The 18,275-nt window shown below is 36.3% G+C and overlaps 1 protein-coding gene across 3 annotated transcripts in view; it reads right to left on the reverse strand.

Annotated features, from left to right (window-relative positions):
* The window catches only part of LOC121384193, a 41,297-nt gene extending 27,143 nt beyond the window's left edge, over positions 1-14,154 (reverse strand). For all 3 annotated transcript variants that reach the window (XM_041514467.1, XM_041514466.1, XM_041514465.1), the window contains exons 1-4: positions 14,037-14,154; positions 12,417-13,539; positions 11,615-11,890; positions 7,682-7,749 (exon numbers count right to left, since the gene is read on the reverse strand). In XM_041514467.1, the coding sequence (XP_041370401.1) occupies positions 7,682-7,749; positions 11,615-11,890; positions 12,417-13,503 (1,431 nt within the window). In that variant the 5' untranslated portion in view covers positions 13,504-13,539; positions 14,037-14,154. The remainder of the gene's footprint in view (positions 1-7,681; positions 7,750-11,614; positions 11,891-12,416; positions 13,540-14,036) is intronic.
* Between the last annotated feature and the right edge of the window lie 4,121 nt (positions 14,155-18,275).

Raw genomic sequence — 18,275 nt, forward strand, 5'->3', positions numbered from 1 at the left:
AGTTTAATATCCTATTTATTACCCATAATCGATCTAAGGTTTATCAAACAACTTGTTTGGTAGACGTTCCTGTAAGGTTGTAGTGCGCCAATTGATGACGTCAAAGTGATATGTCCTATTTGTTAATGACAGTGCATATAGGGGAATTTAAACCAAATCTATGAATACTTGAGTGGAGTAAAAGCAGAATGGAATGGTCATGGCATTCACACTGTTGGCCCCTACCCCAAGCTCAGCTCAATCTAATCTGTATTTTGATTTGACTGAACAGAACAATTGTTAAACATCTTAGTTACATCTGACATATATTTAAAGGTCAGTTTAACATAACAGCATGCATTTTGCTGAAGCCAGCACTACTGTGTTATTAACTAACATGCAAACAAAAAATAGAGATGGTGTATAAAAATGAGAGACTAGCTTAAAAGAATTTCAACATTTCAAATCCAGTGTCGTTCAAATTAAAACTACAAAAAACAGTTGGTTAAGAATCATCACAAGTGAAACATTGACAACTTGAGCCTGTATTTTCTATTGAATGGAATGCACTTTAACTAAATACAGGATCATGCAGAAACATTTTTTAAATATTTTTTAAAATTACTTTATTACTGACGGTAAAAATCCTTAATTGGTTGAAAATGCCCACTTGGTTTGAGTACAAATGGATACTGAATGGTGAAATACCTGGTTTATATTCAATATTAATATACCAAAATGAACATCATCTTTACTGTGACATATATATGTAGGTGGATTGTTGGTCCAGGAAATAAGTATTTTTTTTAAAAATGTAAATGTTGTCTACTAGTTAAAAGTTCATCATGTGTTGCCAACAAATACAACTATTTGGCAATGACAAGATACAAACTTATCTCCCTTATTACCTGATCAAATCCTACACTGGCCAGATGGCAGATCTATATTATGTTCAGCATGAGCTCCTTTTTTAAAACTACCATACATGTAACTACTAACATTTACTGATGAAACACAGCTTTAGCCATTAACCACAGAAGTTCTAATCATAGGGAAATCTTTATTTTTTCAATGTCACCATCATTTAACAAAAGAACAGATAACAAACAAGTTTGCAATCACCTGGTATATTTTAACACTTTCTTGTAGTACTACAGGTTTTTCAATTCCAGTTTAAGAAATACAATGTATTAACCATGTATTGAAAATATTATTGATTAGATGATACAAAATAAAATCTGAGAAATATTTTCAGATTGGCAAAATGTGTACAGAAAGAGAAATGTTTAATGAGTGTTGTGATGTTCATTTAGACAAGAATTTTGTGAAATTAAATACTGATTTAGTGAAGAAAGAAATAATCCATGAGTTACCATTCACGGTTAAACTAGCTCTTGGGGGACAAAAATCAATTGAAATGAATATGAATACTACATGTATAACCAAATTTTACTGATCTAGGACTTAAACTTAGTTAAAGGTTTGTGAGAAATAAACCTGAACAAGAAAACTTAACACAAAAGTTGATGCAATTAGCAGAAAGTTAATACCTACATGTTTCTTTGGACTTGATCAATGCATGACAAACATGGAGAAAGAAACCTACTCCTACCACATAGGTTACTCCTACAAATGAATGGCAGGGGATCTTTTATATATACTTCCCCATAAACAAGTAAGCAATCTATCTTGCCACACTCATCACACCCCGTGCAAGCACTCTGCTGTTGAGTAACAGACAAAAGAAACAATTTTGTATGTTGAACATTATTAATGTGTAAAAAAATTCCTCTCTTGCTCATGTTTAATCGTAATTCTGAAGTACTGATTTCTCAGGTTTTGCTGCACCATTTAGAGGGAGAGCTGAACAATATGTAAAAAAAATAGTACTATTTTACAAAATATAATTTACAACCACACACATGTATTTGCTTTATAAAAGGAACAAAATACATGTATTAGTACTGGTTTAACAATTCCTCAGCACATTTGAAACTAGCTATTTTATGTCTAACAAATATTATTTAAACATTGCTTAAGAGATAGAGACAGAGCAGAGAAAGAGAAAAAACCACTGCCACCACAAAGACTACAACTTCCAAAAAGCAGTAATGGATCTTTGAAATACATTTCCCTATAGACAGCACAGCAAATTCCATAGCCTTTCATGTACCAGTCATAGGGACAGTAAAATAATTAAATGACCATGTGACCCATCGCACCTCATTGGAGGATTTTACAACTGACCTACAGCAGTTCCCTGCTTCATAAATGAACCTTGTAACTTTTGTACAACCACTAACTAAAGTTAAATGGACTACAACTTATCCCAGTTTTTTGTAATGTAATTTACCTAAGTGCACTCGTGTAATGATTTGTCCCAAATCAATAACTGAAAAATAAACAAACAGGAAAGCCTGTGCCAAAAGAAAAATTGTATTAGAATCAGACTGACAAGAGCACATGTATGCAACATGTAAAGCAAAACAGATAGAAAATAGTATCATGCAAGTCAGTACAAAAGTGGGAACTCACTTCTCAATGGAAACAGATCTGTCCTTTTTCAACTTCCAACTCTTCCATTCCAAAAATGTCTGCATCTTCCAAAACTTGTCAAAATTTCATGCTTTTGTGAGCATTTTAAACACCTCAATGTAGTTATAAGTGAAAGACGTGTTAACAGAAAACATTATTTCTGATTACTGTTGAAACTTAAAAATAAGACAATAAGAAATGCTATGGATTGTATTTTTTAATGTCACTAGTAATATCATATAACCTTTTTATTTTTGTTTTTGTGAAAAGTATTATTTAAGAAGACACTGAAATATAAGTGACAAGTCCAGCTCTCCCACTAAATAACTAATTTTACATAAAATATTTAAACAAAAGCCTAACTACCTGACATGTGTAGTGTAAAATACATCATATACATATATCATTTCTGTTGCAGTATGTTTGCCAGTACTACATTTACTATTACAAGATGAAGTACATGTAGGTCTACTGTTGCCGATTTAAAAAAAAGAAGAAGAAAAAAGTCACATTCAACTGTCACACACATCACAATATACAGGCTGTCACACTGTGGGCACTTAAATATCATAGTGCCATAATACACACACACGTATACCAGTCTTACTGTAGTAATATTAGACTGTCAGACATTTCATAGTCTTATGGGCCATTCACAATTAACACACTTTTCACAAACTGTATGCTAGGTGGCAGGGGTAATGCAGCACTTTTAAAATCAATAAATTTTGGGTACAATTTAGTGATGTTCCAATGACTGATTATAAAAAAAAAAAAATTGATTGGTTGGGCCCTACAGATGTGATGATCAATCATAAAAATTCCTTATTGTTGCTGATAATATAACTGTGCATACAGTTTAAATGATGAAACTGATGTAAATAAACTGGGGGGGGGGGGGGGGGGGGTTTAATGCTGGGCTCAGATATTTGGCCTACTTTTTACTACCACGACTGTCCAGTTGTTAGTCTGAGCCCTCTTACAACACGATTCTCGTCGTATAACCCATTTGTTGTTAATTTGAGTGCATCCGTTGTAACTCGAGAGTTGGGGAAATTACAACACAACTGTCGAGTTGGCTAACTCTGTTTTAATAGTTGACAATCTAAACCTAGCATTTGTCCACATTAAAAAAAAAACCCCAGGTATACTGAAAAGGTATTTGCAAGACAATGAGTGCATAGTCCCAATTGACATAAAAAGAAAAGGAAAAGTGTTTTGGAAATAATCTATTTTTATGTGCATTTGTAAAAATATTGGTCAATATATTAGAAAGCAATAATTTCTTCAACCCACTGCCCTTGAGCTGAGCCCTCTACCACTAATCTACATGCTACTGCTTATGAATCACTGGAAAACATAAGCAGATATATTTTTGCAATCACAAGTTTTCAATTGATTTTCGAGGTTTTCGACTGCCAAAATTCACAAAGATTCATGTAACTGTAATGCCTAAGAACTCCAACAAAGTTGTTATTAAGGTATTTTTACTTAACTGCAGACGTAACTGGGATGATTTGTGTGAAACACAATCAAACCTCTCTTGTTGCTAGGAAACAAAAAATGTTGTGGTGTGTCTCTTTTAACTCAGTTGATTTGGGTTAGGGACATTGAGGGATGATGTTGTTTTATACGAGCCATCAAGCTTGTTGTATTTCACATTACTCTCATGCAAATTAAAACACCCATATATTTTTCACCCCCATCCCTCATTCACAACTAAGACAAACATCAGTCCATATTAAGGATTGGCTCTTGTATTTTTGTTTGGTTTTTTTCACAAGAGAGTTCACCACGTCAATAAATCCACTGTAGTTTTGTTCATTTCAAATTAACAAATGCATTGCAAATACATGAATCAATAAATCGACATGGGCAGTTTACATACAGGTATACATTTATTTACAAAAATATAATGAAACAGTGAAACCTGTCTGAACCTGATCATGTTGGGGACCTAATATTTATCTGGTTTAGAGGGTCGCATTTTAGAATACAGAGTTATTTTCCATGACATCAAATTCATAACTGTGAACGGACATGTCCGAAAATTTCCTAATAATTGTGACTGTTGAAGCAACAAGGACTAATAATAATGTCACTATATTCCAATTTTGTCAAGTATCTTTCTTATTTATGAACTGACATTAAAATATAAATAAACAATAATTCCACTCCCTACCACTAGCCCGTGATGGTCGAGACATTTTCAATCTTTCTTAGCAGTATGTGTATCACCTCATTTCTATTGCAGAAAAGATAAACAAAATTGTTTGTATTTAGTGTATAAAATACAAATTAAATCACGCATGTGTATTTTACTCTAATTTAAGTTGTTTGTACTATTTTACTCTCAGTGTGTCAGTATTTCATTATCAAAGTGCATTGACCAAAAATCAAAGGTGGAAACCCTAGTCTGTGAGTATCTGAGAATTGTCTGAAGCTGAAAAGAATTTGCACTGCACTAGACAGTACAACTGAAAACAATCAAGCATTAATTACTCTGATGTCTGCTAAACTGGGCTGAAACTGAAGAAATCGGTGACCCAGAACATAACACTGGATGCTGGACAGCAAAAATTCCGGTCTGCATTATTTTCTGGAAGTCATGTTTTCGTTAAGTTAATTCTTCATTCGTTTACACTATGCAGCAAAAAATTAATCTGGGTTCTGAAATTGACAGGTTCCAGTTTTATCAGGTTTTTAATACACAGCTTATGAGAAAATTCGGGACCATGAAATTTGGCCGGTTTTGACAGGATTTTGGTATGTTCAGGGTCCAGTTTAGACAGGTTTCACTGTACAATATTTCTGGATGTAATTTTAATAAACAGTCTAACAGCAACTCCTGAGGGTACCACATAAACCAGTTTTGAAAACACGAACCACAAAATATTGTATCAGGACTATACCAAGACACCTCCAGGCTTTCTGCCAGAAATTAATTTGTGGGTACATAATCAAAACAAAACAGATCATAAGTGTCACTAAATGTTATAAGGTTGAAACGTTTTTAAACTGGACACTGAATTTCATGCACTTTGAATTTTTTTAGAAAGCAGTTCCCTTACTATAAATTATAAAAATATATCCATTAATTTCCAATATTTTATAGTATGTAATTTTACCATGTGTACCCTGTGGCAAAAACCCTGCCCATATCAGTTTTTATAAACACACAAAGTCAGGGTAAATGTCAATAGGAAAACAGTTTGGCTGGATAAGATACACAGTTCTGAAATGTTGGTAGACAAAGTAAACTTCAAAAGAAAAACTGTTTTCCTAATACTTACCGGTACACTTGAAAAAACTAATTTACGGATATTTTCAGGACTTTTCCAAGACATTAAAATTATTTCCAGAACATGAAATGTTCAATCAATGAATGTTTTTATAACAAATTGTTGTCTGAATTTAGACAGGTTATGAAAACAAAATAAACCAACAAATTTTTAGCCTAAAATTCCAGGACATAATAAAAATTTAATGCTTTTTCCTGGACATTCCAGGCCTGGATTTAAAAAACAAAACATTCAAGGATTTCTAGAACGCTAAGAACCCTGTAATAGGAAGCACAAAATTCTGATATCCTGGTAGTCAAAGTAAAACAGTTTCCTAAATAGGAAGCATACAGTTCTTAAATGCTAGCAGGCGAGGTAAAAATCAGTGGGAAAACTGTTTTCCTTTTGAATTTGTATAAGCTCAGATCCTGATCCTTCTTTTTAAAGCCTTTAAGCATAGCTGACAATTCAAAGCTCTGTGTAGTGAATGTAAGTAACAGAGAGATAGGTAATAATTGTAGACACCTTAAAATGCAAAAGAATCCTCAAATACATCTGAAATTCTGCCATTTTCTTCACAGAAGAAAATTCCAAATTCAGCTTGGTTTTTAGTGTTTTGTAAATAATGTGCATGCACAAAGCCAGAATTTAGCTATGTTAGAACCAAACTATTATAATGGTGAATGCAGCTGAATGAGACTTAGCATTTGTATTACTCATACATGCACCAAATATGAGAGCCAACCTTGAAAATATGAGTTATGAGTTAAAACAAATATGAGTTATGAGTTAAAACAAATCAAATGACCGTGACCTGGGGATCACATTTATGGTAATGAGGATGTGCAGTTGTAAGAATCAATTAGTACATAATCATACTAAATATGAAACCCATCCATTAAAATGTCTTCAAATTCCTTTTAAAAAATCCTAAATAAAAACCAATGTGTTGCAGGATGGTATCTTTGAACACAGCAGTCAAGAAACAAGTGGAAATATGGTTAGTGATACTGAATGTTGGACCAAAACAGGACACGTTTAACTACCAACGTTTAAACATTAAAACAAGATTACCGGTACACGTGTTTATCTTTATTTCATACTTGCATAAAATAAGTCATTCATTAATTGTATGCACCACACAGTCACCCGTGGATAAAAGATGTGTGATTGCAGCAAGCATCAGCCAAGTAGTCCAGAAAAGGATACTGTTAAGTGTATCTCTATTGTTAGTTTAACAGAATGTACCAGAACATAGTTTGGTACAATGTGGTAATTGTTGTTGTTGTTGCCCACTACGAAAATTAAAAAACATGAGATGGCTGTATTATGAACATTGAGAAGATTTACTCCCACGAATAACACCCGTTTTACAATAGTCAGCCATTTGCTTTTAAACCAGACACATTGTCCGACAGCTGGATTGGCACACATCATTCTACCAACTTGCATTATGTGTTGCTAGCGAGTCAAAAAAAAGAAGGGGAATTGATTCAATATAAAAATATGGTTGCACTGAAGTTGATATATACTTTATAAATACTGGTAGTTAAGGGAAACCAAGCATATTCAGGGCTAGCTCTGGCACTCACCAAATTTACCAATTGTGAATTTTGAAAGCAGTTGGCGAATGTTATTTTAATTTGGCGAAATAATCTCATGTATTAACTGACAATTTTTGAACATAACTGTTGATTTTTGCCATTTTTGTAGTACAATATAGAATTTGGTGAAATATTTGCACCCAGAGCTAGCCCTGCAAATGTATGATGCTTAAACAATTGTTCTGAAACAATATGATGAAGGAATGAAAATGGGCAAGCTAACAAATAATGTCACATCATGCAATGAGATATTGTGATGCTGACAGCTAACATCATACTTACGTTGTATTTAGAGGCAACTTCTGCAGACACTTTGCCCGGTCTAGGAGCAGATGGGTTGTTAAATGGTCCTAAAAATACAAATTCAATTTTCATTTTTTTTTTTTATTATTTTAATTTAAAACATTTTATCTTAAAAAACCCAGAAGATAAGCATCTAAAATGCACTTAGGGCGGAACATAGCTCAGTGATAAAACGCTCGCCTGATGCACGTTGGTGGGCCAACTGCGCTATTTTTCATTCCAGTCAGTGCATATAAAAAATCACTTGCTACCAAAGGAAAATGTAGCAGCTTTCCTCTTTAAGATTGTCAGAATTACCAAATGTTTGACATCCAATAGCTGATGATTAATAAATCAATGTGCCCTAGTTGTGTCATTAAACAAACCAAACTTTAACTTAAATGCACTTAAATATTAAAGCATACGTCAATTTATGCAAATGAACATCATTATTTTACTAATTTATTACAGGCAGTACATGTACCTTCTGCATAAATTAAATTTTTATCTTTATTTTTCAACTAATTTAAAAACTACCATCACATGGACATTTTGCTATTATCAATATCCATCTATAGCTGACATGACATCTGTAGCACTATGTTATTGAAATTATGTAAAGTAATATATGCTTATGTACCCATATCAGGGGTGGGGAAAAGACCTTTTTTCCTGGTCTGGGACCGATTCTCGATCTCCAAGACCGATATTATTTTTGTTAAATGTAAGTTTGCTGGTCCCACTTCTGTCATTCTTGTCGGTCTGAAGCATGTGTCCGATTTTACTAATGGAAAAAAATATGTTTTTTGGCGGTGCATCTACACGTGTTAATTTGTCTACATCAATGATCTGAAGTGCATTTTGATTCTCAAGACTTGAACTGGTCCCAAATTTAATAAAAAGTGGTCACTTGTCTGCACCAGTGCACTAGGCTAGATATTCTTTCAAAGCTGCTCAAGAGATTAAACAGTCATTAACAATAACACCATTTTTGGTGAGAAAGGTATCAAGGCATTATACTCTGCCCAAGTTCACCTAGCAAATGTTTTGCTAACATTCATGAACTATTTGATTGGTTCCCAACGTGGCTATCTGGTTTACTGTGAAGCACTGGCGGACATTTTTCCACTCGGTCTGGCAGAACGCAGCCATGTTATCACTTGAGCCAGCAGATGTCAAGTGATTGGTAATCCAATCAGAAACGTCGTTAGTAATCATTTACTCTAAACATGTGCTAGATCACACAACATACAAACGGCAAAACACCACCGTGATGATCATTTGGTTTAGACTATTTTGACAAATATCACCTTTTAAATGTTAGTTTATGCATACATGTATATATATATATATATATATATACTCTTCAAAAAAAGAAACGCAAAAGGGTACAAATGGGTTATAACTCCGATTTTATGTTTCCTACCGGTTCATGCTTTGTGAATATAAGGTCATTGCATGTCCCAAACACATTCCCACGGTTACATTCGATAAAACGCAGCTACTGTACAATAAAGTTCCAAAATGTGAATATTCGCAAAAACGCAGCCACGTGCAAACCATGTCACCACTGCACGTGCGTTGTCTGCACGTGCAACATGAACACCGACAGTATAAAAGTGCAGGGTGTTCGCTTGCCTGGCCTCTGTATCTGGCCGACAGTTGACAATCCAGGACATGCCACGTCTCAGTGAACCGCAGAGAAACAATGCCATCGGCCGACTAGACGCAGGCGAATCCAGAACGGCCGTTGCCAGGGCATTCCATGTGTCCCCAAGCACCATCTCCAGACTGTGGGACCGTTACCAGCAACATGGATCAACACGTGACCTCCCTAGATCCGGTCGACCACGGGTCACTACCCCCGGGCAGGACCGCTACATCCGGGTACGCCACCTTCGGGAACGATTGACTACTGCCACCTCCACAGCCGCAGCAATACCAGGTTTGCGCAGGATATCCGACCAGACCGTACGGAACCGCCTACGTGAGGTAGGAATTCGTGCCAGACGTCCAGTTCGAGGTGTCATCTTAACACCACAACACCGTCGACTCCGACTGCAGTGGTGCCAGATTCATCGACAATGGCCTCAACTGCGATGGAGACAGGTGTGGTTCAGTGACGAGTCCCGATTTCTGCTCCGACGTCATGATGGAAGATGTCGCGTGTATAGGCGTCGTGGTGAACGTTATGCGGCAAACTGCGTGCAGGAAGTGGACAGATTCGGCGGGGGTAGTGTCATGGTGTGGGCAGCCATCTCACACACTGGCAGAACTGACCTGGTCCACGTGCAGGGCAACCTGAATGCACAGGGCTACATTGACCAGATCCTCCGTACACACATCGTTCCAGTTATGGCCAACGCCAACGCAGTGTTCCAACATGACAACGCCAGGCCTCACACAGCACGTCTCACAACGGCTTTCCTACAGAACAACAACATTAATGTCCTTCCTTGGCCATCGATATCACCGGATTTGAACCCAATTGAGCATCTATGGGACGAGTTGGACCGACGCCTCCGACAGCGACAACCACAGCCCCAGACCCTGCCCGAGCTGGCAGCAGCCTTGCAGGCCGAGTGGGCCACCATCCCCCGGGACGTCATCCGTACTCTGGTTGCTTCAATGGGCAGGCGGTGCCAGGCAGTTGTCAACACACGCGGAGGCCACACCCAGTATTGACTCCAGATGACCTTGACCTTGGTGGTGTGTCCTTTCACTTACTCACAATGGACTAGAGTGAATTGTGAACAATCCTGCAACATTTGGTAATTATCGGACTCACCATTCAATAATTAAATCAATTCTCCAAATGTTACGACAATGTGGTTTTGCGTTTCTTCTTTTGAAGAGTATATATATATATATATATATATATATAATATATATATATATATAATATATATATATATATTTTTTTTTTTTTTTTTTTTCTCCCCCCGGGGGTAGCCTAGTTATTATGATGTCACGTGGGACTGATTGACAATTTAATTTTCCCTCACCCCTCACCCATATGGAAGGTTTAGTTCTTGCCATTACAATTTACAGAAAAAAATTCAGTATAATCAAGTTTAATACTACAGTGGAACACCTCTAAACCGGACATCCATGGGACCAAGTTTATTGTCCGATTTTCAGGGTTTGCTAGTGTACTCACATTGTTTGTTTCTGGTATCGAATTCATATACGTCCTTATTTATATATATATATATATATATATATATATATATATATATATATATATATATATATATATATATATATATATATATATAAAATATTTATCATTTATCCTATAACTTACCCATGATATCCATGTCATAAACCCATGTGATGATTTTAGTGTATTAACTTGGTTAATAATGGTATGCAACTTTGCAATTTCATTTCAGTATCTTCATGCATTGAAACAAGGTGTTGCTATGGATTGTTCATTTGCTTACCAGCCAACAAGACCTGTGTACCTGACTGTAATGTTTTCAAAGATTTAGTTAAATTGCCATTAAAGTCAAACCTGAGGCACTGCAAAAAAAGTTTGGATTCCCCCCGCCCCTGTATATTCTAAGTTCAAAGGGCATAACTGCAAGTAGATAAATCATCAGGAAAGTCAAACTTGATCTGTAATAGTACACTGAAAAGCCATACACACAATTTTAACTCAATATATGAAGGCATTGTAAAAAACAAACATCCAGAAAACTGTAAGTATAAGTGGGACAGACAGACAGAAGGACGGAGATGAAACCTGTAGTCTCCTTCAGTTGGTCCGGTAGGGGACTAATAAAGAACCTTTGACTTATATTTTAGTTTTATCATTGAGTGGGGTATTGTGACATTTAGTTAGACGTTCCCTGTTTAAAACTAATCATAATACGTGCAGGATTAAGATCTAATCAGTGAGATCAGTATTGTCTTTCTCCCTTTTTTTACCTCTAGAAAAACCACTTGATGTAGGAATGCATCCAGAGATATTCAAAGAGGAAGATGTGGCCACAGTGTCATTGTCAGAAGACAAGGTAGACGTCTGGTCAAGAGAGTTGTCTGCAAAGTTCTGAGGGAACACTGGACCTCCGTAGCCAGGTGCACCAGTGTTAGGGTGAAGAGCTAAGGGATATGGCGTTGATTGCGGAGTCAAGTCTTGAGATGGTATCACATTGTCGTCATCAGTGCCAGAATCCATCTTACATTCGTCTTCTCCAGAATAGGCTAAAAATACATTGATCATCTTCACTTCACAATTGTGCTTATGTCCGATTGGCTCTAAATTGCATGCAGCATACTAAATGAAACACAACCTGAATATAACTGCGTACTGTTTGGCCAGCATCAATTTAAAATAGCAGTGACAAATGGATTCATGAAAACTAGAAGTACAGTACATATATATGCATACATGTATATGTACCTGTAATTCACCTAGTCACATAAACATTATATTACAGTGTTTTTCCAAGAAATTTGGCAAGACATGGTAGACTGAACACTTTTGAGACATTTTCAACATTTAATTATAAATAGATGAAAAGACACACCATGGTAGACTTGGGTTTTGATGAGCACACACTACTCATTGGGATCTAAAGGAATGCAAAAATTGGGTACCAAGATAATTAATTTTTTGTCAACTTTAAATTATGCTTTGCCTTAATATGGATGCTTACACAGATTTATGGAATGGAGAGAAATGCATACATGTACCAATTTGAACATGAAATAACTTAAACAAACATACATGATGAATCTTGAGGATCTCCAATGTTGGTTTTATTCCAACTTCTTTGATCATGATACACAATTCTTTCTTCACACGACGAAGCAGCAGCAGTGACATCCGTCTCTTTCTTCACACAAGATAGGTCAACATTGAAGTCATTATCACTGGTATAAGCACGATGACGAACTGCACTGAAACAATGATCTTTGAGGAACCTCTTCCTAGATTCGTTTGTCACTGTTTTGGACACAGCACCAAGTGACATCCGCTGGTGTGGTCTAATAATATCTGATGACTGTACATCTGCAGGCAACACATTGTGATCATGTGAAATATTGTTTGAAAAATCTTCTGGAACTGATGCTATCAGATGTCTTGTTTTCTCATTATCAGCTACACCAGAATAACCTAAACTCGTATTTTCATTCTTAGAAAAGTTCCCAGAGTTCAGTGCTCGTTCAATGTTGCTGCTGATCCTCTGAGCAGCTTTAGGAGAAAACGATGATCCAGAATGTGATGTCAGCTCATTGGGAAACAATTCACCTTTGTTAAACTGCTTTGCAGTTTCACCAACAGACCCAGATCGGACTGACAAAAAATCTCCCTGCTCCCTGTTCAACCCACCACTGTGATTCCGTTTCCTATGATAAACATTATCACTCTGTGGAGTAGAAGAATACATTGGCTGAACATCGTGACTAGTGGCAGCTACAGAAATGGAACTTAAGTCATCACCATCTGAGACAGAATGTGATACTTCTTGTGATGGACCCTGTTCATTGTATGGAATGTAATCCACACTCTTTTTGTTACCATGTAATTTAAGTTCAGAAGCAGTGTGTGATGATTCTTGCTGTTTTGGGACCACCTTCTTCCCTGGGGTGGCTGCATGGTAGCTGTTGCTAATGAAAACAATTGACCCCTCTGTTTCACTCTTGCACACCTGTTCTTGCACTATGTAATTGTACTTTTTTCTTTTGTCTACATTCAAATACAGATGACCAATAATTTCAACACTTTGTCCGAATTCCACATAACCATGACACAATGCCTGAAGTGACTTAACCACTGAGTGGACAAATTGGGCAGCAGTTTCCTCATTCATCTTGAATAATTAAAAAATATCTTTATTTTCAATGTTCTGAAAAATAATAATAAAAATTTACTATTAGATTTCAAATCAACATTAATTAAACTGACATGTATCAAAATGTATGTCAATGCATGAAAGTGTGAGTCTTCTTTTTAAATAAACATTTTGAAAACTGATTCATGTCAGGATGAAAAAAAATGTCATGACATTTGACTTGTGATCTCTAGAGTCTACTTAAGTCTTATCAAAATTCGGCTCTGAATTTTACAAAGAACAAAGAAATTTCTAATCCGTACAAACTACAATTTTAAGTGGCAGGAAAACATTCGACCCTACAAATAATGTTTATGTTGACCATAGCTGATGATATTATATGTAAACGCACGAGACTGGAGTGAAGGAATTAATCTGAAATTCGACAAATTCAATCAAATAGCGCCAGCCCAGTTCAGTCTCAGAGTCAGTGCTACAAAATCGAATGCCCGTAGATCAGGTATTAAAATATTAATAGCATTTAAATCGTATAACTACAAAAATGCATATACCAAATATTTGTGCAAGATTAATTTTTTCAACATTTTCCCTTTCGTTGTGTAGGCTTAATAAAAGGCAAAAAAACGTCTTCTAGTTCTAAAATCCAAAAATACTTCCATCTTTTGTTCACCAACCAAGGGAAGTCACTCTGTTATTGTTAACAGTGTACTACTATCTTGAAAACAATTAAAATTTGCAAGGCCAAAGCATGTTCAGTGGTCAATGTACTGCCGGCCCGACAGGTTTTTGCTGGTCAACATAACCACGGGCCGGGAGATCGTTTTGTCTGGTGTCCCCACGGGCCGGCAAATGCTATTTTGAGTTTATAGGGGCATATAGGTCTACTTTATTATGCTTGGTCCAGAAGGTTTTGATTTGGTCCGGTTGCATTTGTATCTGGCCAGACAGCCAATTTTTACCCCTCTCCACACACACACATCTCGCTTTCGACGCCTTTGATTAATCTTTTAAATTAACTTTCCCATACTTAAAAACATTGCATTCAGGGGTGTAGCGTGGTCTGGATCGAGGGAGGGGGTTCGAATACGAATCTAGCGGACCGGTCTACATTTATCCCTGGACACCTATATCAATTATTTCCTAATATTGCAGGGTAAAAAAAATAAAATTAATGTGTCTCAGTAAGTGTGTTCATCCAAACTTTCCAGCCTATGCCCATGGACTTTGACCTGAGGCAAATAATATATCCGTATAGGCCAACTTACCTTGTTTTGACACCCAATAGCCGATGTGTATTTTGGGCTGGGGTGTCGTTAAACATTCATTCATTCATTGACCCGAGTCAGGATTGTATATTGAAGGGGACCACTCAAGTTTTTTTACGAGTGTTAGGCCCACATTTATGGGGATTGTAAAATATGAAAAATTAAAATGAGCGAAAATTTAAAATAGTTGAAATAACAATCTGATTAAAATTAGCTCTACTGGTCTACCGGTAGGTCTAACAGCATTGCGTGGACTCCCAAGTCCAGGTGACATTTCATCTATAAATAACAATTTAAATATCGACCAATTACACTTCGCCTTTTATAGCGTTATTCGGGAGCATACAAATTCAAAAAATATCGGGCGAGACTATTTATGCAATAGGCGAACTTGTTGGTCTATTTCAGTATTATAAAACAGGGGGAAAAGTGCAGTAATAAACTCTGGATTGTATACTAGTATAAACAGATTTTATGGCTATACCATCACGGTTTTGTTTTTCGTCTTGAAACGGATTTTATATAACATTTTATATTGAAATTAGTTTCCGGCATACTTCGTAATTCACCCGAATAATTTTGTATACCCTCGGCATAATCCCGAATGTTTTCAAATTCTTTTCAAATCAATGGCATGATTCTGCATGATCCTTGTATATTAGTAGATTGCCGCATTTACATCTTAGGGCCTATATGTACACGTAATACTGTTTGAAAAGTTCAAGTTTGTTTAAAGGGACAGACGCTAGTTTCAACCCGTGAAAATTAACACTAAGTTTAGTTAATATACAAACCTGTAAAACATTTTGATAAAGTTACAATTGAGTGAAACGTCAGTCTGTGACTTTGAAATAGTTAAATACCCTAAAAAAAATAGGCTAAACTCGACTCCATAACTGTTACTTCTCAGACGCACACGTGTGCGTTTTAAAAAACATATGAGAATTACATTTTGTGATATTAAAAACACCAGGATGACCAAAAGCACTTCGAATGTACAGAAATTGATAATCTAACCCATAAAATATAAGTAAAGTATGATTTCAGTTATCAGAAACGGCTATAATAGTCGAAAATATGCCTTAGTGTTTAAAAACTAGAGTATGTCCCTTTAATCAGTCAAGTGTGTGAAATAGAAACAATGAAAATGCAATGGGTTAAATTCAAGGTTGCTTTGTCGGTTACTTCTGTAAAATTATCAAATACAAACAGAACCAAATTCGCTGATAAGAAAGAAAAAAAAAAAAATGTTTTATTTAACGACGCACTCAACACATTTTATTTTACGGTTATATGGCGTCAGACATATGGTTAAGGACCACACAGATTTTGAGAGAAAACCCGCTGTCGCCACTACATGGGCTACTCTTTCCGATTAGCAGCAAGGGATCTTTTATTTGCGCTTCCCACAGGCAGGATAGCATAAACCATGGCCTTTGTTGAACCAGTTATGGATAACTAGTCGGTGCAAGTGGTTTACACCTACCCATTGAGCCTTGCGGAGCACTCACTCAAGGTTTGGAGTCGGTATCTGGATTAAAATCCCATGCCTCGACTAGGATCCGAACACAGTACCTACCAGCCTGTAGACCGATGGCCTAACCACGACGCCACCGAGGCCAGTCGCTGATAACCGGATAATTAGTTCGGTATTCAGAATAGACTCGGGATGTCCGATTTTCAGGGATTAATTTCAATGAAATAAATTCGGTTTTGAAGGACCTCCGGTTTACTGGGGACCGATTTTCAGAAGTTTTATTGTATTTAAAACCCTTCATTGTACAGGTAGCCTATATTATAGTCTCTTGGCCTCTGTCTCTTCTTTTTGTTTTTAAAGGTGAAAATAAATAACGAAAATTTCAGTTTGTTAAAATGTGTATATGTATATTATGTATGTGTATATGTATGTGTATGTGTATGTGTATGTGTATGTGTATGTGTATATGTAAGCGTTACCTTGAATCGCTCTCGTCTTGCTGACCTCCTCTCTTTCATTTTGTTTTATCTTCGTGTCTTTCAACGGCAATAAAATGTGTTGAGTGCGTCGTTAAAGCCGCACACCCTAGTTCCATCCAGCGAAAATAAATTATAATTTGGTTAATCTACAAACCTGTAATACACTTAGATCACGTTTTTATCAAATGGAGTGAAAAAGCAGGTTTTATATCGATAAATACCATGGGAATCCCCATGTCCCAATTGCTTGAAATAATTTTGAAAGTTTGTATTCTGATGTCACCGGTAGATGTCGCTCGAAGCACAACAATGCCTACGTCACGACAAATTTCACAGATTTGGGGTGCGTTCGTTTCACCTCTCCTGGACATGTTCCAACTGTTCTGTCCTGGTTGTATCCCCTCTCCAGATATCGTAAGACTTAGCAAAATTATTGGTTTTAAGGGTTTGTAACGTTTTGTATTGAGACACTTACTTGTCTGAACTTTATTGTTACTGAAAATGTTCACGAACTGTGAAGAAAAATCTCACAAATGAACAACAACAAATCGGATGTTGATTGCGCGAACCGTGCACGAGAAAACAAACCGAACCAAAATGATAACGGTCACGTGATATACCAACGTCTGTGACATTGAAATGGAAATATCCCCTCTAAAAATAGATTGGACCTCGCTTGCTTAACAGTTTTTTCTCGACAGAACGTCTTGTGAAAAAATGCAAAAAATGCATTTCGTGGTTTTACAAATATCAGGATTACCAAAAAGCACTTCAGGTGAATGGAAATGTGTATTCTAAATAATAAAATGTAAGTAAAGTGCAATTGTATTTGTGAAAAATGGGGTTTAATAGCGAAAAACAACGCCGTAATGGTTAACAAATAGCCGTAACTAGGGTGTGTCCCTTTAAATAAAACATGCCTCCAGTGCTGATTTTCACTTGATAACGACTTTGAACTCAGGGATGTAGCTCAACAGCGCTTGTCTGAGGTGCAGCGTGATGTAGGATCATTTCCCTTGATGGATTCCGTCTACGGTAGGTTATCTGACAGGTACATCAAAGGTCATGGTATGTTTGGTCCGGTCTGTAAAAAAGCGCATACTACTATAGTCTACTACTCTAAAATATTCCCCTAGATTTTTTGGGCAAGAGTAACAAGTTTCTTCTCTCACTATAACCAAGTGTCAAAAATAAGGTATACATACGTGACACCAAATAGAGCCTAGCTTTAGTTGGTAAGTGGTGGGTTTGTTTTTGTTTGTTTTTTGCGTTTTTAAAAATCCTCTCCTCTACTTATTTCTCAATGGTCACTCTAAATGGTTGTTCCTAAAACTTACGCCCATACACTAGCTCCCTCTTTTCTAGTCAATTTTTTTTTTGACCCCCCCCCCCCAAAAAAAAAAAATGGCCATGACTGCCTGTAGTAATTTGTTTTGTATTTACAGACAGAATTTTGAAAATATTTCATTGTGCTTACATGCGCTTTGTGTTGTTGTTGTTGTTGATTTTTTATTCATGTTGTGACGTAAAAGCCATTTTGAGCTCAAATGGCGAATATACTTTCCATCT

The sequence above is a fragment of the Gigantopelta aegis genome, chromosome 10 (genome assembly GCF_016097555.1).
Source record: "Gigantopelta aegis isolate Gae_Host chromosome 10, Gae_host_genome, whole genome shotgun sequence".
Classification (NCBI taxonomy): domain Eukaryota; kingdom Metazoa; phylum Mollusca; class Gastropoda; order Neomphalida; family Peltospiridae; genus Gigantopelta; species Gigantopelta aegis.